At 42.0% G+C, this 22,817-nt stretch overlaps 2 protein-coding genes across 5 annotated transcripts in view; one reads left to right on the top strand and one right to left on the bottom strand.

The window, feature by feature from the left end:
* Positions 1-3,344: 3,344 nt before the first annotated feature.
* Positions 3,345-13,058, bottom strand: sf3b2 (splicing factor 3b, subunit 2). 2 transcript variants are annotated; one of them, XM_008297491.1, is made up of 22 exons: positions 12,894-13,058; positions 12,382-12,428; positions 11,576-11,626; positions 11,128-11,358; positions 10,711-10,761; positions 10,535-10,619; positions 10,282-10,382; positions 9,835-9,943; positions 9,514-9,617; positions 9,058-9,333; positions 8,828-8,950; positions 8,647-8,727; positions 8,272-8,499; positions 8,019-8,168; positions 7,753-7,842; positions 7,097-7,204; positions 6,795-6,902; positions 6,229-6,371; positions 5,529-5,630; positions 4,944-5,043; positions 4,652-4,843; positions 3,345-3,752 (listed from the first exon to the last, which is right to left on the bottom strand). In XM_008297491.1, the coding sequence occupies exons 1-22, from the start codon at positions 13,021-13,023 to the stop codon at positions 3,681-3,683; spliced, it is 2,682 nt and encodes an 893-aa protein (XP_008295713.1). In that variant the 5' UTR covers positions 13,024-13,058; the 3' UTR covers positions 3,345-3,680. The 2 variants fall into 2 exon arrangements, with proteins under 2 accessions (XP_008295713.1, XP_008295714.1); XM_008297492.1 differs by having other exon boundaries at positions 9,514-9,614.
* A 531-nt stretch (positions 13,059-13,589) lies between these two features.
* The window catches only part of capn1 (calpain 1), a 32,074-nt gene continuing 22,846 nt past the window's right edge, over positions 13,590-22,817 (top strand). Inside the window, exons 1-4 of one of the 3 annotated variants that reach the window (XM_008297489.1) lie at positions 13,590-13,713; positions 18,119-18,252; positions 18,556-18,867; positions 22,062-22,131. In XM_008297489.1, the coding sequence (XP_008295711.1) occupies positions 18,610-18,867; positions 22,062-22,131 (328 nt within the window). In that variant the 5' untranslated portion in view covers positions 13,590-13,713; positions 18,119-18,252; positions 18,556-18,609. Of the gene's footprint in view, positions 13,714-18,118; positions 18,868-22,061; positions 22,132-22,817 lie in introns of all 3 variants that reach the window. The other 2 variants (XM_008297488.1, XM_008297487.1) reach the window with 2 other exon arrangements.

The following is a 22,817-nucleotide window of genomic DNA, read 5'->3' as shown; positions in this document are numbered from 1 at the left end:
TTTTCTTTCTTGGTTTTTGAAGCTGATCATGTGTTAAATGTAGTTTATATGTGGTTTCAAGCTGTAATATATGCAAACACATTGACACCAAGCAAACACGCAAATACTTCCCTTCCACTTTTGTTTACGTTGTAACCACCAGCTCCACCCTTTCTCCCTGTGAAACAAACACCACGCTGCCTCTCTCCCAGCGTTTGGCTGCCTGTCAGTGGAACAGGTGCAGCGTCTGCACCCTCAGGTGACAAAGGCAAGGCTCCGATTGTAATCTCCGAATGTGAATATGAATCAGAAGGTGACCTAATGACAACGTCACGGCACAGCTGGCTGCCGTCGCTTTGACGTTTCTCCATAGGCAGATTATCACAGCTGTGATCGGGGGCTTACAACAGCATTATGCGCTTGAAATGTTCCTCACAGCCTGAAGACACACTGATGAAAACCCTGTAAGAGGCACGTTTTGCTCTGAAAGATTCTGCTACATCCAGAGGTTGTTGGAGAATTGTATATTTATGAAAGAAAATGACTGAAAATTAGATGAAGGCTTAGGGGTTGGAGAGCATGTCACTGCAAAAGCTGGTAATAATGATGTAACACAAAGCAAACAGCTGGTGATGTCATATGTTTGTACAGTATGTTCCCTCTTTGCTAAGTTAATCAAAGCATCAGTAACATCGGTTTTGTGGTAACACTTGAATTTGTAAACTCTATTTGTGGATCAATAAGCAGCTAGAAACATTTAATAAATGGTTTAAAACACACTCCGGCCTTCGCTTATGGCTTCCCACAGGAGGAGCTACTAAAAAACAGATGAATAAACACATATATCTCCTCATAATTACTTTATAAACTGTAAGAAACCTTTTTATTAAATATTAAATTGGAAGTGGAGATTAGTGTAAAGTGTTTGCGAGTTTACATTCCCGCACTAACAGCATGAAACAGCACGGTGCTGCTTGATTTTTGGATAATCTGCTGAATGACTTAAACGCAGTGCCACCCCCTCTGCTCTTTTTAACAGGCTTCTCTCACCGCCATCTCCTGCCATTGATAAAGAGATTAGAATCAAGCAGATTAAAACATGGCCACTGGATAATCCCGGGTTACTTTTTTGCACAGCGCCCCGAATCTGCCAAGTCATCAAGTGACACTGCACGGGCTCCAAATCCGACGTCAGAGTCAATTAAGTTTATACCGTGTCTTACGCAACACAAGTAAACTTCTCCTGTACAGGACATTTCAAACAGCAGCAACGAGCATGCTGTATATTTACACAGCAGCTGCACAGTGCATGTATGTGTGCAGTGGAGAAGACACTTCATACTTCTTTTCTACATCATTACATGAATAAAATGTGGCCAAAACAGTCCAAAACCCAAAGATCCTGTGGTTTGATGAATGTTTAAAAGTCACACAAGAGAAGCTACAACCAGTGAATTATTGGTATTTTGTGACAAAAAGGACAGATCAGCAAAATAAAAGCAAATTTTCTTTCCAGTGATTCATTGATGAACTCCCTCATAGTATCAGCTCCATCCATCCATCTATTATCTATACACCGCTTAATCCTCACTAGGGTCACAGGGGGCTGGAGTCTATCCCAGCTGACTCAGGGTGAAGGCGGGGGACACCCTGGACAGGTCACCAGTCTATCACAGGGCTACACTTAGAGACAGACAACCAAGCACACTCACATTCACACCTACAGACAATTTAGAATCATCAATTACCACAGCATGTTTTTGGACCTTCTGGGAGGAAGTCGGAGAACCTGGAGAGAACCCACGCTGCACATGCAAACTCCACGCAGAAAGATCTCGGGTGTCCTCTCTGGGACGCGAACCAGCGACCTTCTTGCTGCGAGGCAATGATGCTAACCACTGAGCCACCTTGCAGCCCTGTGTTAAAATCAGGAGTCTAAAATGGTCTCGTTACAGATAATTACGGCTTAATAGATAATGACGTTTGAATTTTGATGGCAGGAATAACAAATCACAACACGCTGTATCATCAAATCCAAACACCAGATTACATCCTTCCATCCAGAGCAGACTCAGGCCTCATTCCCAGAACTGTCACTGTGTACCTATCAGTAATAATAACGCCTGCTAGTGTCACTTGTCCACACTGTTGAGCACACAGCTCCACATTACTGGCAGCATAGGTGCTATTTCCATTGCTTTTAGGACGGTCAAGGGATTTGATTTGAACAGGCTGTTGCGCTGTGTGAGCTTGTGTACCAGTGACCGAGTCAGCATGTAGCTGCTGCAGCTTATTTAGGTCACTGTGCTTCCCAGACGGCCGGCTCTGGAGTCCTCTACCGCCCTCTGGCTGTGGAACCTGCAGCTCGTTGCCACTCTTGGCATGTTTGTGAGAATTAATGACTCATTACTTTAGGCAATAATCCTCAAGTGCCCCGTGCGTACGGTGCTCCCCTGACATCTTTGTCAAGCTGAGATCATATCAGTGTTGCCATAGCAACCGATCCGATCAAGGCAATGATGAAGACACTAAATGCACCCGTGAAATTTATCCTCGTGATTGTGCATGCTGTTAAATGGGGAGTTCTAGCCGCGGTGCATTCGTCCCGGGGCGTAAATCCAGGGCCATGAACTTAAAAATAACACTTCATCTAATCATTAAACAAACTTTTAAGTGAGCTTTAGAGGTGCTGACTTTGGACTTTGTTACCGTCACACACAAACAAATTAACCATTTCCCTTGTTTATAATCTTTATGTTAATCGAAGCTTATTTAGGAACACCGTTACAAAACTCTGAACTGAGCACCAACCATCTTTTCTTAGTATTTAATACAAAATGTTAAATTTTCCCCTTTAACAGTTCTGGTCTCTTAAAGAATTCGTCGCCATGTTGGGGTCTAAACACACGTTAAAGCCTCTTTGTTGCTCCCAAGTGTTTGCAGTTACTCTGATGGAGCCTTAAACTTCTAAACATGAGCTTAAAACCAGCCTCAACTGAAGCCCTCTGGTTTCTTTTTAAGCTCTGGTCTAAAGTTTGTTTGGACCTTGACATGGTCTCATCCTCAACACTTGGTCTTATCTCAGACTAAACAGCTAAAGAAGCACCGCCATCCCTCAAATACAGCACAGAGGACACAGTTCAGCAACTTCATATGGTAAAATAGGCCTCAAGTGTAAAGTACCAGTTAATACGGAGGGTCTTTCCGTCTGAAGTCACTGTGCCTGAGTCTACATCTGGATCAGCTGACTAAGACTTGGAAAATACCTTGCATTTTACCAGCAGCATGTGATTACCCATGTCAGTGAAATCCCCCCTCCCTCCCCAATGCGACGAAATAGAATAAAAGCAACCCCGGGGACGTGCAGCTGTCAACTCGCGTCATCACTTCTTTTATTTACAAAAAAACAGAAAAAAAACATGGTTACAGTGAAAAAATAACCAGGACCTAAAAAGCAGAGTTGAACAGAGGAAACACATTCTTCAGCATTCTTACGTGACACACATTTGATTCGTCAGGACAACATCGTCGATTTAGATTTTTTAAAAAAGGAACAAAGGATGTATGTACTGTTACTGGTCTAACAGATGATTGATGTTGCAGTCTGCATCCGCTGAAATTGAAATCTGAGTCTGCGTCTTCCCCTTTCATTTCCTGTTGTGGCCGGCCTTCTCGCAGCGCTCTGCCTCCACGCTTCTCCTCTAGAACTTGAACTCTTTGTATTTCTTGGCGCCGCCTCGCGTGTCCTGTGGCTGGGCCTTCCTCTTTTTTTGCTGTTGTGTGACAAGGAAGGAGAGAGGGGAGGCTATTAATATTCAAATTTAACCACAAGGGAGAAACTGAAATGACAGTAAACTCCTACTTTCCTTTAGTGTATTAATAGAACGACTGCAGAGTCACATGCTTTTACTTCACAGGCCAGACCTGCTGATCAAGTGGGCTTACAAAAACAGAAACTATTTCTTTCAACAACTACAATTGCTTTTTATTGGATTTAAAATAGATATGGTGCTGATTTAACAGCTGTCTTTGTTGGTCTGATGTACTGTAGTGATTGAAACTCCACATGTATGTATTTCTAGCATATTTCTGCTGCACAAAACATCAACTTCCTGCCTGCCAGAGAAATACCAACCAGACTTCAGACCAGCAAACATAACAGCCTCTAGGAACTGGGTGTAGTTGACCTTTCTGAGTTGGCAAGTAGATGAAAATTCAAGAAATTTGTCAACTGGTTGTCAAGAAGGTTTTTGTGGCTCGTTGGGAAAATGAGAACATAGCTAATAATGAGCCTTTAAGTTCTAAGAATTACAAGCGCACACATAGCTGCAATAACACCAGCAAAGTGTCACCTTTTTTTTTTTTTTTTACCCCTGGAAGGGTCAAACCCTTTGGCTTTCCTGCCCAACATATCTAATTCTACACAGATAACCACTGGGACCAGCAGTGTAAAGGATCAGGTCTGTATGAGTCACTGTTCTCCCTGTAAACATCTGACCAATCACAGCTTGTCATTTAATTATCAATTAATGTCTGGTCGTCTACTGGAGGCAGCGCTACCACATACCAGAATATTATTTATCAACAATAACTAACAGAAGAAATAAAAATTTACATGAAGGAAAAATGCTTAAATGTGAGATAAGCTGACACTGATTCCGTTTTGTACTACCTTCTGTTTGGCGGCGTGCTCGGCCACCATGTCGCTGAAGTCCTCCTTCTCCACCTGGGCCTGCTGCTCCCTGACATGCTCCTCGTACTTCTGCGTCATGGCCATGGGGTCCAGCTCCAGCTCCTCGGGGGCCAGAGCCACCTCCACACCCTGCGACTCCTGCCCTCCGCCCGCCTTACGAGCCGCCATGGCCTGGAGACGGGGAAAAACAAGAGGAGGAGGAGATTTCAGGCTCAGCTACCACGACAGGACACCGAGGCAGGTTTATGCATTTGCAGATATCTCGTCTTACCCCTGACATGTCGTAAATGTGTGTTGAAGCCATCATGGCCGCTCCTACGGGGCCAGTTCGTCTTTCTGGCAGAACAGTGAACAGCTGTGGCGTCTCGTTTCTGCCAACACAAGAACATGTCAAACAAAGAAAGTCATTAAGTTTGATTGCTTTTTTTTTTGGTATTCACTCTTTTTTAACGCAAAATATAAAGGTTTAGTAAATATAAAAACATCTCCAAGTGATTGTAGGTTATATTTTCATCTTATGCTGTTCACTTACACTGACCTCATATAGACAAATGTTTTGGCCGTGTCAAATCAGTGCTACAAATATTTGCCGGTGAAAGACAGATTTTCTATTAGATGAATACTAAACAGGTTCCATTTGATTTTTTAACTCTAATGGGGACTTATAGTGGATGTAAAGACACTTTTTTCACTATTTTTTGTAGCAAATGAATCATGTTTTATTATTTCAATGTAGGTATTTATCAAATTCAGGACAGAAAATGTACAGAAATAGCTGTATCTAAATATTCTAAGCTATTTTAGATTAATTAAACCTATTAATGGACATGTTGAAGCAGTACAGAGCGACACTCACCCGTCCATGGCCTCCTCGATCTTCTTCTTCCTCAGCTCAATCAGCTCTGGGGTCTCCATGCCGGCGGGTACTGATGAGAAGCCTCCAGGGGTGATCAGCCCACTGAAACAAGCAAAAACGAGATACAGCACACGATGAGATCACCAGCGCGTCATTTTATCAATAGTAAGTCTTGAACAGGATTAGACAGCAGTGGGCATAAACAGCCTCAATCAACCTTTTGTACACAAAAGCTCAGATGAAAAAAAAAAAAAAAAAGAGCAAGGACATGCAATCATGCCCTGCACTAGAGGATAATCATAGACAAGTTAAACACCTAATCAACTGAACCAACTTACCCAGTTAAACACTAATCAAAATGGGGGCTCTACTGCCAGAGTTCACAGGTCAGTAGATCTTATAATTACACGGTAAATTATGGTAATGGGTTTTAAGCCAGTGTGTTCAGTGTGTGTCTCTGCATTGATGAGAATAACAGAAAACTGCCTTTTTAATCTTGAAGCTCCTTAAAAGAACACAGCAACATGGCTTTGTTTATGTTTGATGTCTTTATTTTGTATAAAAGCAATTTCCTCATTCTTTGTTGTTATTTGCATAAAAGAAGATGTTTAAAAAAAAAACAAAAAAAAAACTTCATTTGGAAAGAGACTCTTCAAGATGCATTAATTTTTCTGTAGAGCATAATTTGCATGTTAAGTACCTGTCTGCTGGTGTGAAGAATCCTGTTTCGTCTGGCTTCTCCTCGTCGCTTTCCTCCTCCTCCTCTTCCTCTGATGACTCCTCGTCTGAAGGCTCCAGCTCTCCCCACGGCGTGTGGTCCACCTCTTCCTCCTCCGCTTTAGCCTGGACACAGAAAACACATCTGTCTGTTAGTCGAGCAAAGAACAGCGAGAGCGCAAGCAATCATCAATAAATTAAACGACCAAACTGTACAGCAGACTTGATTACAACTCAAATATCTGGTGACTCATCAAATCAAATCAAGCTTGTTGTCATTTTGCTGTACATACACAGCAGTACAGGAAAGATGAGAGCGTTTCTCCAGGATCCAATAACCTAAAGCATATTGGTTACTTGTAGCGTTTTATGTACATGTAATTACTTTGTTGTCTTCAGCTTTTATCGGATTGATTTAACAGCCGAAGAAAAGCGACAATTGCGAAAGAATAAACAACATTCTTTTCTTTAAATGCCGTGTACAGACTCTGTACGAATCCTGAAGTGTTTTATGTGTTTTTTGAATCCAACAGGTTGTGTAATCCTGACCTGGAAGTCTGCAGCGTTGGTCCCAAACACGTCACCGTAAAGAGGTTTGCCCATCTCATCTACTGGCGGCTTCCCCCAGCCTCCGGCGTGGTAACCAAAAGTACAATTCTGATGAACAGAGAAACAACATTAAGGAGATATTAAGAAATATAATAGCAAAAATTAAACACACTGAGACAAATTTATCTGCATAAATACACAGATTAGATCATTTGTGAGTGTTTTGCTTACATAAAAAACCCAAGTTTGCACACAAAGGTTGAAAAATAACTCTTTAAATATACAGAAAGATATGTTATTACCTCTGGGATGGGGGAGTTGAGCCCGGGGATCTTGAGGTTGGGGTAAGAGGGAGGGGGGCCGTACCTCTGCATGGCTATCAACCAGGGAGGCGGCACCTTGTGGGCGTTCTAGGGAACAAGAGAAACTGTGTATAAGCTCAATGAACAGTACTGTTTCCTCACTGAGCGCTAAGATGTGCTGCCTGTATAGTGGGTCTACTCTCTGAGGGTTCACGTGACCTAAAAATAAGCTGCATGCATTCATTTCTAAGTGTCTATTGATGTGTCCTGGAAAAAAGAAGAAAAAAAAAAGCTGCCTGGGTATATTTTTGAAACTCATTTTCTCTGCATTGTGTTGGTCTTATGTCACTGTAAACAAGTCGTGTCACGTCTTTTCCCAGGCTGTACATTCATACATTACCAGCAATACCAGAGAGCGTGACACAACAAGACAATAGGGTAAGTGACACGACCGCAGGGATAAAAACACAACAACAATAAGACTGAAAAAGCAGCACAGTGCAGTTAATATATTCTCTGTTCTATTCATACTATGCTACACTGTATATGGTCAGATTTTTCTCTGTTCTAGATTTCAAAGGTGAGCTCAGCAGTCGTGGCTTTAAGTGTTATAGCTCAGTTAAATCACAAGGTATTATAATGCTAATTGAACTTACAGGTCCAACTGGCATGCCCAGAGCAATACGCAGCTCATCAGACAGATCCCCTGGCTTTTTCTCCTTCAGACGAGTTTCAAACTCTTTACCCTGCAGAGACACAAGAAAGGCAAACAGAAAGTGGGTCATGAAATGGACCTTCACAGGCTTGCAGCACCACTGTCATTATTCATTTCGCTGTAATAAATGTACTTCTCCCGATTAGAGATGAAGACTTTGCTGAGAGAAAAATGTGGAAAGTGATTGAATTCCCATGAATCTTGTACCTCGTAGTAAAGGTCTCCATGAATAGTGAGTTTGGGTTTAATTTGCCATTTGAAGAAGGCGTCGTGGAGCTTCTGGTAGTCGATGTCGATCTTTCCCATCTTGGGGCGAACCTTCTCTCTCATTTTGGTTTTCATAGTTTTGGCATCTTCCTGAAAACGGATCACCAATTTCATTGATCATGCAGGAATTTTTTTTGCAAGAAAACATCAAATATATTAAAGTGTTGTTAGGAATCGTTGAAAGGCCACCCACCTTCTCCTGCAGGGCCTCCCTCATCTCCTGGATTCCAGTCCTCTTGATAAACTCGGGCAGCTCAAATGGAGGCTTCTCTATACCTCTCTTGCCCTGCAGATACTTTCTTTTGAAGCACCAGTGGCGGGGCACTGGCACCGTGTTCCTGGTGGCCTTTAAGTGGACCAGCAGCTTGGGCTCCTGGGCCGTCACATCATGCATCTCCACTACATCTGGACGAGCCACCAGCTGGAGCAAAATTTTAAAGGTTATTATTATTACTTGTCTTGAAAATCATCTGTTAGCTTGAAAACTTCCTTGGATTATTCAGACTGTGAGTACAGGTTGAAAAAACATTTATTTTTAAAGATGCGCTACTGAGGAATCTTAATCTACCTGCTTGAGTTCAGCCACAGTCAGCCTGTTCATCCTCCTCAGCTTCTTCTTGGACAGTTTAGGTGCATCTGGTCGGATTTCCTGTACATGACAAATATTTTCGATGTTTAACACATAATGAAACAGGATTGATGTTTTTTTTTTCTGGTCTGTTTTCCTAACAGATGGAGCAAATTCAAACCTCGTCACTCTCGTCACTGTCTTTCTTCTCCTCCTCGAATCCCTTTTTGCGCAGCACAGCTGTCTCCTGCTTTTCTGCCTTCTCAGGCTCCTTCTCCTTCTCTTTCTTCACATCATCAGTCAGCTAGAGAAGAGAAGGAAAGCAGAACTGCATTAGAGGAAAACCAAGGCAAATGATAAAACACAAGTGTATTACACACCTAAAGCTGTCGTACAGTCAGTTAAAGTCACCTTAAATGCCTCAAAAATCCTCTTGAAGAAGATGAAGTTGGGGTCGTAAATCTCCGGCTCTTCTGTGACGTACTCGATCTCCACCTCTGGATCTTTTTCCTTCTCTTTTTCTTTTTCTTTGTCTTTGTCCTTGTCCTTGTCTTTGTCTTTGTCTTTGTCTTTCTCCTTCTCCTTGTCGCTGCCCTCCTTCTTCTGCTGCTGCTCTGCCTGCTCCTTCTTTTCTTGGGCTCGCTTCTTCTTGCTCTTCTTCTTGCGATTTCTGCGTCTGCGGTTTTTCTGAAAAACAGGTAACTTATAAATTCAAAAAGGGACTTCTACTAACCATAATAAAACATGTGCACCTGGATTATCACAATTTAAAGTGCCATCGCAACAGCAACAAGCATAAAAGCACATTTTTGAAAGAACAGATTTGTGATGCGGTGTTTAGGGTGTACGCATAAAGAGCAGGCTTACATCTTTTTTAGATATCTGACTGTCATCATCTTCCGTCTCAGACATGACTGGTGCAGAGGAATTGTTCAAGTCCATCTCTGCCTCATCATCATCTTCTTCCTCTTCTGGAAGAAAGAAAAGGAAGGTTAAAGGTTGTGATGACCACACCCAGCGTCTCACACCCCCAATACAAATCACCAGTTTAACATCTTTGAAATGGAATAACTTCATGTAGTAATCACTGTTGATCTTCAGAAGCCTTCCTTACAGAACAAAACCTTCAAAACAAATGTTTATCTTTCAGGAACAGCTGACTAGCTGATAGCTGATAGCTGTGCTGACCTGCAGGATCAGTGAGCTGCTCCTGTCTGATTTCCTTTAGCTGGAGGATCTTCTCCAGAGCCTGAGGGATCTTGGGTCCGCTGACACTCACCTCCTCGCTCTGCCAGGCCTGGAATAGAACCAAAACAACTTGTAATTAGGACACAGTGAATCACAAGATAGTCTTCGCTTTCAATCAACGGAAAGTAAAACAACCTGGATCCCTCTTTCAGCTGAACTTTGACCAACATATTCGGACACAAAACGCGAGTAATTGAGAGCAAAGGGTTTGAAGAGCTTACTTTGGTCTTTTACAAAATAAGAAAGAGGATTTAACTAAAGAAATGCGTTGCTATCTACAAATACACAAAAACTATTGTGTATTTTAAAGTACATGCAGTCTGTGTGATTGGACAACAGTTTCAGAGAAGACTAAAATAACCTACATAAGAGGAAAGGTTTGCTTACCTCTCTGTTATCCTCTCCTGGAGGAGGTGGAACTCTCTGTTTCTGGGTCGGCAACATCGTGACACCAGGAGGCAGCGGCCCACGAGGATCCAAAGCTGAAACTGTAAGATGTGATAACGTACTTGAAAATTGTGGCATAAAAATTTGCCTTCAGATCTTGTGGGAGACTGAAAGCTTCCCTACCGGCAAACTAATATCACGTAAAGAACTAACTATTTCAGGAAATGTTTTTTAAACTCTGTCTCAGACACACCTCTCACTGCGCTGACAGGGGGCATGGCTCTGGGCTGCATCTTGGCAATTTCCTGCTGACGCTCCTGTTCCAGCAGCACCGCAGCCTGATATGAGAAGAGGAAGACAAAGATGAATGAAAAACTTTATTGTCAGCGTTGAAACTTTAATAAGTCTCTTAACCCATCATCCTCTCACCCTTTTCTGTTGCTCCAGAAGATCCTGTTCATCCATGACACGGGCATCACCCTGTGACAACCATAAAGAATGAATGATTAACAATCAGCAAAACAAGATGTATGCTTACAATATTTTTTGTGCCTCATCCTGCATTTTAACCTAGTATGTCCCTGTTAGATTGTTCTCAAATTACTCAAACTTTCATCTTACAACTGTCACCAATAAGACTTACTATCAAATATTTTTGTTGTCATTCACTACCCAAAGCAGATACATAGACACTTGTTTTATCTTGCTTTCAGGAGAGATGATTTAAGGTTTTTTACTGAATACTACCATTTTACAAACTGATTAACTCGAGGCTATTTTGTATTTTAGAGGCAAACTCAACACCACAAGTGGATTACTCCGTCAGTAATCTTTCAGCCATCTCACCTGCTGCTTGGCCCTCTCCTCCTGCTGCAACACCATGGCTGCTCTCTGCTGAGCCATCTTCAGCTGATCTTCCTGTGACAGGCCAGGAGGGGGCAAACCTGGGTGTTCCATGCCCATGTGTATTCCAGGTGGAGGGGGCCCTCCAGGCATCATGCTCATAGCCTGGAGCATACCCATACCAGGAGGCATGGGCGGCATGGGCATCGGGGGAATAGGAGGGATACCTTGCATCTGAGGAGGAGGAAACGCAGGAGACAGTGAGGAGAATGGAAAGTGTGAGGGTGTGAAATGAACCCATACTAAGGGTGTGTGACTCTATTCAGTACACGTCAGCAACGGTGATACACATTGTGCTGATTAACTGTGTGGTGATACACCGGATGCTTAAACATTGTCAAACCGCATGCACCGACAACAGTGTTTTCACTGTGATTTATCAGGTAATTACCTGGGAGCCCATTGATTTGTCATCATTAGGTTTGCTGAGGAGAATCCCAGTCTGCAGAGAGAGACAAGCATGCAAAACAATTGAGTAAAACGCTACCGAGAAAAACATTTGGAGTACGAGTAGGGCTGGGTGATACAGCTGGAAAATGCATCGATCAATAAAAATGTTTCACTTCAGTCAATAGTAATGATTTTTTAAACATTTATATGTGTTTTGCTAACTGCAGGCCTGAAAAAGGTTAATTTGAATTTAACCATTAAAGCATATTCATCACAGTCTGGGAGTGTGTTGTCGAGGTGGAGGGGGCCACAGGGTCATGGGTGCTTCAAGATCATGAACCATATCCTGCAAGTGCAAATACTGGTCCCTGCACACTGCCAAACATTCTGTCGCACAGTTTTCTTGTTGCCAATAATTAAATGTGTATTGCCGGTGCATATCGATATCATTTTATTACCCAGGCCTAAAGCACCAGTAATTAAGGTTTCATTGATTGTAATAAAAAGGCAGCCAAAAGGGCAAAGGAGCATACGTTGGGAATACTCTCTTAACAATTTTTATAATGGTAGATTTGAGAATCATTACTTTATTCCTAACTACGTGTGTGTAGACAGAAAAATCTAGAACAATAGAAAGCGACAGATATTTACAATAAACCCACACGCAAAACAAATGTGCGCTGATCACATTAAGTAGAGAGCTACTGTGATGTGTATGCGAATGACTACGAGTGGCAAACATTAATACAACCAACATTGAACATTACAGATTGCTGGTAAAACTGAAAGCACCGAGGATGCATTTACCTGCATCATGTAGCCCTTCAATCTGTCAATCAGCTCCTCTCTGGGACCTGGAGGAATCAAAAGTAGTTCAGAAACATGTTATAAATTTGGCCTTTCCACAACACTGAGATGACGATGTACGTGTAAGATGTGTACATATAATTTGTCAGGAACGCACAGATCTTGATCACACGTTGAACACTAACAGAAAAGTAGGCTAACTCTGACAAGTGCGTTCTTGACCATGAAAGTTAGCAAAGCAGCTAGACAACTGTGCTACACCAAGGAACCTAACAAACCAAAACAAACGCAGTTACTATTGCTTTAACGGCGTCACGTCGATAAACATAAAACGTATTTGTCTAACAAGTGTAAGAAATTGTATTTAAGAGAGTGTAAACATACTGCAGGCCTAACTTCAGCTCATTGCAACGGAAGTAATGCGTTTAAACGCTACCTAGCATTAGCAACATGCTAGCGAACGTTAGCTAAACACAGCCCTTCTGTAGCGTCTTTCCCGGCGTTTTTCTTACCCAGCGTGGGGGCTCCGAGCTCCGCCAGCTTGCCCTGAAGCTCCGGGTTGCTCCATGTGTTCAAAGCCGCAATAGCACTCCCAAGATCAGACGGGAGAGACTCGGTGCCCGGTGGTCCGTCGGATGCCATGTTGAGGTTCTCTCAATGGAACAACGGCGGCAGCGGAGGACACGCGAGAATGGGAACGGCGCAATGCACGACGGGAAAAGGCGCACTGCCTTTCGGGACATGAAGTCTAGAAGGAGGAGCGATACTGATTGTTGACGCTAGATGTCCGTGTTCGCGCTTTGAAATTAAAACACTTAAAAATATAATTAAACGACTGACACGAGAAAAATAGCTTATGTATCCATTTACCACGTTTAGGTTTGGTTTAAATACTTGACCCATTTTTTAAAAGATCATATTTCTCTATGAAATTTTAAATTATAAAGGGAAGTACTTGAAACATGAAAAGCAATAACTGCACTGTCAGTATTTACAATATTATGGAGGGGAAAAAAGGAGCTTCAAGCAATGCACTTGAGTTTACACTAGAATAGCTGCTTTAAATGGTTCCCTGAAAACAAAAGCAACCAGAAAACCACAAAAATAAAGCCCTCCCTTCCATTGTAGTGTTTTCTGTCTTGCGGGCACTGCGCAGCCGCAGTGTGGAGGGGGCACATCAGACCCAACAGATCAGGGCAGAGGCAGCAGGGCGTTTCTAAATTCTAAGCAGCGGAGGGGACGGACCTACACTGAACATGGACGGGAAAAGAGAAACCCAAGTTGTGCAGTGAATGTCAAAATAACGGCCTTTTAAAGGAAACACACGATCAGGTAAATATAAAACTCACTCATCAACACTGCTGTGACTTTACGGTGTGTGTCGCGCTGCAGGACGATCTTACAATGCGCTTGAAATTCTGCTCTGAACTTACTTTTTTTTCTTCTAAATGAGGAGAGTTTGAAGTTTGTGTATTGCGAAACAGATCTTTCAAAAGTAGCAGCAACCTCTCACAGCTGTCACGACTGCAGGAAAACCAAATCTATACATGTTGATCTTTTGTTTCCGCAAAGTGTGGCTTTCTTGAGCTCCGTGTGAGATTGTTTGAGATGATCGGGAAGTGACGGTGCTCCCAGCTGTTCCTATTAGTCAGCCTGAGAAAGTTACAGTTTTTGTAGACATTGTAGCTCCTCTCATGGACCACACCTACCAGCAGGTCTACAAGCTTTATCTGTCGGAGCCATGTGTTCCCCTACAAGTTTTCATATATGACCAAATTAAAGTCGAACAACCCAGCTGCTCAGGAGTGTTCTCCAAATGCACCACATGCTTCAAAGTGTTTGTAGAACTTGTTTAGTCATGCATTTAGATAAAAATCACACTCAAAGTCAGCATTTCCCCTCCAGTGGTCACTTTGAGTGTCTAATTTCTCTGCAGGTCTGTTTATCTCCACAAATACTTTGGATATTTTATTTCACGCTGATTGGAATATGAACCCTGCATGCAGAAATACACCAGTGGCTGTCATGAGGATTACTCACAGCACCAACGCTGGACCTTACACGCCCACAGGCATTACTTAGCTACTATCAGCATGCGCTTAAGCTGCCCCTTGTTGTGGCGTGAGAAGGAAACCACAGACAGGCATGCAGCAACAGCAGAAGAAAAAGCAGTAGTGGCACATACTGTGGCTATATTGACGTTGGCAATGGTTTCAAAACCCATCCGTGTCTGCCTCTCAACTCATTTGACCTGTTTGTGTGTCTTATCTCTGCTTTCATATGCTGTATGTTCTCCTTCTATCACTTCTTGAAATGTATCAGATAATAATAACATGCATGCAACCAAATTTATCCCCCGGTAACCAGATGACTTTGATTATGTTGACTGCGCATGACTGCAGTTTATTACAGGCTCTGTCATGCAGGAAATATCATGCTGATGCCTTTGGAGTTATTTCAATACCAGCCCGTGTCATAAAACACGACGGCACCGTGCAGTGGTTTAGGTACACTAAACAGATCTTGAGTATTTTTCTGTTTTTTAATCCGCCTCTGTGTTGTTGGGCTGTAGCTGCTGGTGAAAAAGCCTGGAGGCGTCTCCTCTCAGGGTGGATGTGTCGTCTGCTGCTTGTCATTTCTCGTACGTGTCACTACCTGCGCTGAAGTGGGGGAGATCTGTGTGTGTGTGTGTGTGTGTGTGTGTGTGTGTGTGTGTGTGAGGATGAGAGCGTTTTTCTCATGTGAGGGGGAATAAAATATTTATCACAGTCAGATTGAACTCATGTTGGCCAGAGTGTGGCCTGATAGCACGCAGCAGAGATCAAACCACCACATGGTTGGGATGTCTGCTGTTGTTTTTGAGTGTAGTAGTGGAAGCACACCTACTCTGGCTGCAGATTTTCTTTAATAGCTGTTGTTAAAGTCACCTAAAAATGAAAAATAAGCATGTAGAGTAATTGGTGTCTGCAGGGACAGCAGCAGTTCACTATGACATGTATGTTTCACTATAATTATGGGATCTTGTAATGGTAGGATTTGCATTAGTCCATTTTGCATTGACATCTTTGGACTAGTGTTGTGAAATCCTGATTTTGCATGACTCCTTTGTCTCTCTCTCTTTTTTAAAAAAAATTTTTCAATGCAGTGTTTGTGATGCTCAATGCATTTTTGTCTAAACACACATTTACCAGCTCAGAGAAAGTTGAAGCAATCTGACCAAGAACCAAAGATGCATATGATCTTACAGTTCACTATTAGTCACAAAGAGAATATGTTTTATGATCTTCCTGCAGAGGAAATTCTTTGTTTGATTTGTGATGTAGATGAGACTAAAGACAAAGTCCATTTTAAGTTTTATTGCTCTTGATATGATAAGTTAGTCATTTTCTAGTAAACGCTCTGGTTTCTTCTGCTTTAATGATTATGAAAAGGTAATTTCATCTTAAATCATCACATATTTAGTATGATTTCTGCTTGACCATCTCTGATTTGCCTGATTTATTAAAAAATAATATAAATCAAATATGGGGGGCTGCAAGGTGGAACGGTGGTTAGCACTGCTGCCTTGCAGCAAGAAGGTTGCCGGTTCACGTCCCGGTGAGGACACCCGGGATCTTTCTGCGTGGAGTTTGCATGTTCTCCCAGCATGGGTTCTCTCCGGGTTCTCCGGCTTCCTCCCACAAGGTCCAAAAACATGTTGAAGTTAATTGGTGATTCTAAATTGTCCGTAGGTGTGAATGTGAGTGTGCTTGGTTGTCTGTCTCTAAGTGTAGCCCTGTGATAGACTGGTTACCTGTCCAGGGTGTCCCCTGCCTTCACCCTGAGTCAGCTGGGATAGACTCCAGGCCCCCATGACCCTAGTGGGGATTCAGCGGTGTATAGATGATGGATGGATGGATATAAAATATGGGTATTTATAAAGATAACTTCACAATTTTCTCTTGATATATCAAATAGTTTTTGAGATAGTTTCTTTTACTGATTTCCTGTGTTTTACAATATGTACCATATTTATACATAAATTTGTATTTTTGTACAATATTTCAGATTCCCAATCAATGACACTATGGAAACACAACAGTAAAAAAATCAGGATTTTACCTTTGATAGTTCCTGACATATTGTCATTCAAATATAGCCTCAAATTTCAATGTGTCAGATAATGTAGGTCAACAGTAAATAAATTTTTTTTTTTAAATCTTAAATGTCTTTGATATATCAACCTAAAATTTAATAGATATCATTTTAAATAGTTCATGACGTTTTAAACAAATCAGGGAAAGTTGAGATTAAATAACCTTCAAGTATTTTGTGGCAAAATTTATTTATACAGAAGGGTCAATGTTAGTTTACCATTTATGAAAAGTTATGTTCTTTTCTTCCAAGTGTTCTGGCGTTATCACTTTATGTGCATTTGAGGTATATATGCACGACAGAAATAAAAGCACAGTAGTAGAAATAGTAGCAGCCAAAGAAGAAGTTTGATGCAGAAGCCAAAACAGTGTGAGTTCTTATTTTGAAGGATGTAAATGCTCGCTGTTGTTGTATTCAAAACAATATCTATAGTAGTAATTTCATGAATAGGATTTGTAGAAATAGCAGTTGTAGCAGCCAATGGCAGCAGTCCATGCAGTGGGTACAGTTGTGCTTTTGGCATTACGAGCTGCAGCTTCAGTGGCCCAGTACCAGCAGTAATAAGTGTCATACTCATGCAGGTGGTGGTAGGAGCTACAGTATTGCTGCCTGCTAGTAATAGTACTAAAAAATGTATTAAAGTCATTGTCATGAGTGTAAAACCACAGTCCAGGAAACCTGCTGTTGCAGCGTCATGTTCTGTTCTCTGGCTCAGTCAGCAGGAACATTTTACACTCCATGAAATGGGCCATTTTAATGGGTGTGGTTCACAGCGAGCAGTGGAAACTGTTGCAGGCTCCACAGCGCTCCCTCAGCCAATGACAGCCTCACTCTGCTCTGCTGCCGCTGACTGGTGAGTCTAGGATCAGGAAGAGCGAAAGTTGAAGTAGTAAATAAAGCAACAGAGCTGAAAGAAATTAAAACAAAAAAAACCGGAGCGATGTTAAAAATAAACTCCTGAGCGTCTGAAAGGGATGTGGAGGTAGAAAGAAGCAAAGCGAGGACTACAAAAGCAGACGGACGGAGATGAACTTCTTCCCGAGCTCCAGTTCTGTCAAGAGCTTCTGTGGCTCTAATGACGGTTTACGCTTCCTCCTCTCTGGCTCTGCTTAATTAAAGAGTCGCAGAGAGCTTTTGCTTGTTCTTGCCCTCGTGCTGCCTTCATTGTGCATCAAGACTCACACAGAGCCTCTCCAGCTGTCAGATGTGCACAGTAAACACACACACACACACATTCACACACACACACACACACACACACACGCAGCACTACTGTCCAGCTCTACACACTCGTCTGATTAAACTCTCGTTTGTTTCTGATTGACATTGTGTACACATTCAGCACTGCACAGTCAAAGTAGCGCCGATATGCCTATTGTGCTTAATCCTTGTGCTATTCATAGCAAGAATGCATGTATGCGGGTGAGTGAAAAGAAACAGGGAGGGCTCATCTGCCGTTTTTAAAACCCGTCTGCATCTATAGAGGGTGTGTACAGCTTTTGTCTGTGCATGCATACTTGCATGCATGCACAGGTATACAGCTATGCATCGACTTCTTCAGTGCTTTCTCTGCCAGTTTCTAATTTTCAACCTGTTTTTATAGGATCGAGCAGCTGGCAGGATAAAGACGCAGCGACATCCTGCACTTCTGGCATCTGGACAGAAAAACCCCATTGGTGATTGGTGTGGACCGGGATCAGACCTGCCTTTGTTGTGACGAAGGAGCGTCGCTCTCATGTGGGAAGCACTCTGAGCTCCTGTGATTGTGATTGCATTCGAAGCATCCAGCTGTAACCACAAGTACTGCAACCAAGCAGCAGCAGCAGCAGCCTGCTCTCATCAATATTTAAAAGCTTCCTAATGGCTACTGTTGTTTCGTTCTAATTTATGACTGGGCCCTGAAGCCATTACCACTTTATATCAGATTTACATGCTGCAGTGCTTTATACAGTCTAAGAGCTGTTGATGCAATAGGCCGCAGTTGCCTCTTTAATAACTGACACATCTTTGCATCTTATTGTGGTTCCAAAAAAAAAAAAGAAATCCAGCAGAGAGTGACAGTTGACCCTGCGCTGTTAACCCCACAAGCTCAGGATGGCAGAGGGGCACCTATACGCCACAGGCGCGGCGGCCAGGCTGAGGAGCCAGTGGGATCGTGAACAAGGTCTGGGACAGAACCACAATGCAGTGAAGTTTCTGGGTCAGGACTTTGAGTCTCTGAGAGCTCAGAGCCTGCGGAGCGGGAGGCTCTTCGAGGACCCGCTCTTCCCCTGCGCTTCATCGTCCCTGGGCTTCGACGAGCTCGGCCCGAGATCCTCCAAAACCCAAGGAGTCCGCTGGATGAGGCCCACGGTAAGAAATAAAAGGGAGTCTTTGTAATGCTGCTGAGGAAAAGAGCACATCTTTCAGCTGGGATGGTAATAATTGCTCAGGGTTTTCAGGATTGCACAAATGGAGCCATGGAGCAATGGGGTTTGTGTATAGAGTTCATTCCAGAGTGATTCACGAGTCAGCCATGCATCTGCAGAGTCTTTGTCAAAGTCTGCTGGACCACGAATGAGCTAGATTCTGTAGCTTCATCGCAGCATTCTTCCAAAATCATTGAAGTCAACTCAACATTCTTGAGCTTTTTAACCTCATAGAAAGCGAGTAGAGTCTTTTGACAAAGTGTGAATGAGCTGGTGGAGGAGAACATAGCAGCTGAGGGACCATGTTTGTTATTATTATGAATCACATACGCATTTGAAACCATCTTTTTAGATTTTAAAGTGCATTTCCCAGGCAGCTAGCTACTGGTTTAACCTCATGTTAATAAGGTATAAAACTCATTTTCCAGACACTAGACACTTAAAATTGAAATGATCATTTAGGCGATGATTTTTTTTTTGGCCACAAAAAAACACACCTACCTCTACTTTATTTTAAATGCTTCCTAGATGATGTGTTTAAGTGTCTTCAGAAACCTTCAACATACGAAGACTGAGAGTTAGTATTTGTATGATTCTTATATCACAATATCTTTGTTTTCTTATTGACAACATAGCATGCGATTTAATTACTACTATTCAGTTGACACTTGAACTCAGCACCTGGAACCCCTAGAATCAGTGCACACTTCACACCGCTTTACCCGTCATGGATGACAGAAGTAATTTAATCATGCTCAGAACATCTGATAAATCAGTGAAAGACACGTCTCCCTAAAAATCTCTGATTACGTTTGAACTGTCCGTCATGATGAACTCGATGTGATTCTCAGGACATGAGCAAGAATCTGCAGAAAAGTTTCTTTCAAACTTTCTGCGTGTCTGACTTGCTGCATGAGCAGATTATAGCCTTTCTGCAGGGAACTATTTCATCTTTTTTATTACCTGGTATAATATTTTTAAGCACCTTTCCCCACAGACTTGATTTTCATCTGTTGCTTGGCAACTAAACTTTCGGACAACGGTGATTGGTCGACTTAATGTTGAAGCAACACCAATTAGGAGGTCTCGTTGGTCCGGTTGAGGCAGTTTGCAAGAGATAGAAGGTGCATCGTGTCTTTCTCCTCCCCCAGCTTCTTCTTCACTTCTTGTCAGATTCCTTTTCAGTGGTCCTGTCCATGCGTCTCTTTCTCTCTCTCATCACTGCTCACTCCATTATAATTACACCAGGATGCTCCCTGTAGCTGAATATGACACCAGAGAACAAAGCGGAACCGTCTTGATCATAGCAGCCCTGAAGGCAGCACGCTCTCATTACTGTTCAGTTTGCACATACCGTGACGGATCGCTGCAGTCACTCCTTTAATCGCAGACAAGTCGTGATCTTAAAAGCTCTCCGGGTCGTGATCGTGACTGCAGCCCCTCGGCTCCTCCTGCAGCTTCCATCTGAGTGTGTAGACCACCACGTGTGCATGTGTTACCTGTGTGTGTGTGTGTGTGTGTGTCGGCTCTAATGCTTCGTAGGGTCTTGACTCTCCGAAAATTGCTTCTTAATGCATGGCTCGCCTGCACCACACGGGAGCTGTAATGTTAACGCTGGGTCATGGTGTGCACGTTTCTTCTCCCAAAAAAATCAGTGCTGATTCTGAAAAAGAGAGTTTGGGCCCGTGTGTGATGCTCAGTGTTTCAGTGAATTCAACCATGTGCCTGATGGCTCGTGTTTGTGGGGCATGGGGAGAAATGGAAGATTTCTTTTTATAGCTTCATGTGGGGTTTCTCACGCTCAACATGCTGAGGAGAAGATCGTTTGTAAAGCAAGAAGTCATGAGAAACGGGACATGAACGAGAAACACTGGATTTTTTTCATTTTGGAACATTTTCACATTTGGGGACCAGTGACTACTTTGAATTTTAGCTCAAAAAGTATTTTTGCAATTAATTGATTATCAAAATAATGCTGTTTAGTCATCTGTCTTCAAAAAAACAATCAATAGAGTCAAATTACACTGACTTTTCTTTGAAAAAAGTGGAATACATTTTTAAAATTTAGGTTAATTTCATTGTTCAGAACAGAGTGAGCTTCTGTGTCTACACTGTAAAAATGAAATTCTGTAAATCAAAAAGTGAAAATTAGCAGCAAGGGTGCCAGAAAACAATATGTTAAAAAACAGTGGGATGCTGTAATGTTCAAAAACTGTGAAAATAACAGCGAGAAGTTGTCAAATAACAATATTTTGCATCATTTAAATACAGTGCAGGAAAATACTGTTTAGAAAGTGTGTCTCATGGACTTTTTTTTCTAGTAAACATGTAAATTCATACTTTTTTCTGTAAATTTACGTAATATTTTCTGTAATTTACAATATGGTAAAAAAAAAAATCTGTAAAATAACAGTTTAAAAAGTTGAGGCCTGAATAGTTTCCTGCTTATGGCAAGAGCGTGTATTTAATTTATTTATTTATTTTTTTTTTACAGAATCAGGTCAGAGCAAAAATATTTAGTTTCTGCAATTTTTTAAATTGAGACGTGGAGAATAAAATGATTTTAATGACATATCACAATTTTAAGGTTAGATTCTGTTAGAATGAGTCGTTCAAGGGTGTTCAAAAGTTGAAGATGTTGTGATTCTTTTGGTTTTTCCAGGTTTTGGCAGTGATAAAAAGTGTAATTTTGCATTGTTTTTTAAAAAGATGCCACATACTTTAAACCCACCAGCAGGTTTTGGGGTTCAAAATCATATAAATCTAAAAAATTGAGACGTATGGTTTGTTCTAATGACAGAAAAACATTTAGAATGTCCCAATCTATAGCATGTCAGGTACAGTTTGCCAAAATGACTCATTTGCCCGACTACATCCAGTCACGTTTTGCAGTATCTGACCCGCAGTCCTCTGCATGGCGGGAGATCCATCACACACATCATAATCTCTCACTTGAAAGTCAAAGTTGAAGTCACAATATTATGACAAAGTAGTATGTAGTGTGTGTCATCTCTATGGAATATGCCCTTTGGACTACAGCCAGCACAGACAGTCAGTATGAAAGCAAATGGAACAAAATGTGTGTCGAAAGGCAAGAGAAGTGCTAATTTGTTCTGTTTGTTTATGTGTGTGTGACAGGAGTTCTGCAAACGGCCTGAGTTCATCGTAGATGGAGCTACTCGCACAGACATCTGTCAGGGAGCTCTGGGTAAGTCCCACTGGGAGAGTTCCCAACTGTTTCAGTGTTACTACTGCATGATTCAGCAGGAGAGGGGAGGGGAGGAGGGCAGAGTGGAATACCTGAGTTTTAATATAGAAGAGAGTCAAAAAGAAAACTGCTGGCAGAAGCCAAAAAAAACAGGTAATTGAGTGCAGAGTTGCTAGTTGCAGTCCTACATCTAGAGAGAGCCTGGATGTACGTCATGAATAAGTAAAGCTTCCCTTTCCTCTGTAGAGCTGCACACAGCAGGACCTTGAACCCTGCAGCTGGGATAATAATTGATATAAATATTTATTTTATTTCAGTGTTATCACGCTGCTACCAGCTTATATTAACGGGGAAGGCTGAGGTGAGGAAAAACAAACATGATGAGGAATTTGAACAAATATGATATTAACTTTGAGTTATACATGGAAAAGGAAAGCTATAAATATATTATTAGTGTAACTTTTTGACCCTCAGAACTCACCGGCGGGTTTAAAGTTATGCTACCTTTGGAAAATCACCAAAGTGACGCTATTTATAAGAGCCAGAGACTGTAAATAGAGAAAGCTTGTTGGTTTGATGGTCCTTGAACTGCTCATCTGTGGCCTGCTGTTGGGTTCAAAAAATGACTCAAATCTTATCTTAAATTTGTGACATTTCATCAAAATTATTTGACTCTACAGACTCTA

This window comes from Stegastes partitus, unplaced genomic scaffold, assembly GCF_000690725.1.
Source record: "Stegastes partitus isolate 25-593 unplaced genomic scaffold, Stegastes_partitus-1.0.2 Scaffold1224, whole genome shotgun sequence".
Lineage (NCBI taxonomy): Eukaryota > Metazoa > Chordata > Actinopteri > Pomacentridae > Stegastes > Stegastes partitus.
Note: the sequence above shows the minus strand (reverse complement) of the source record. Positions and strands in the feature narration are given on the sequence as shown.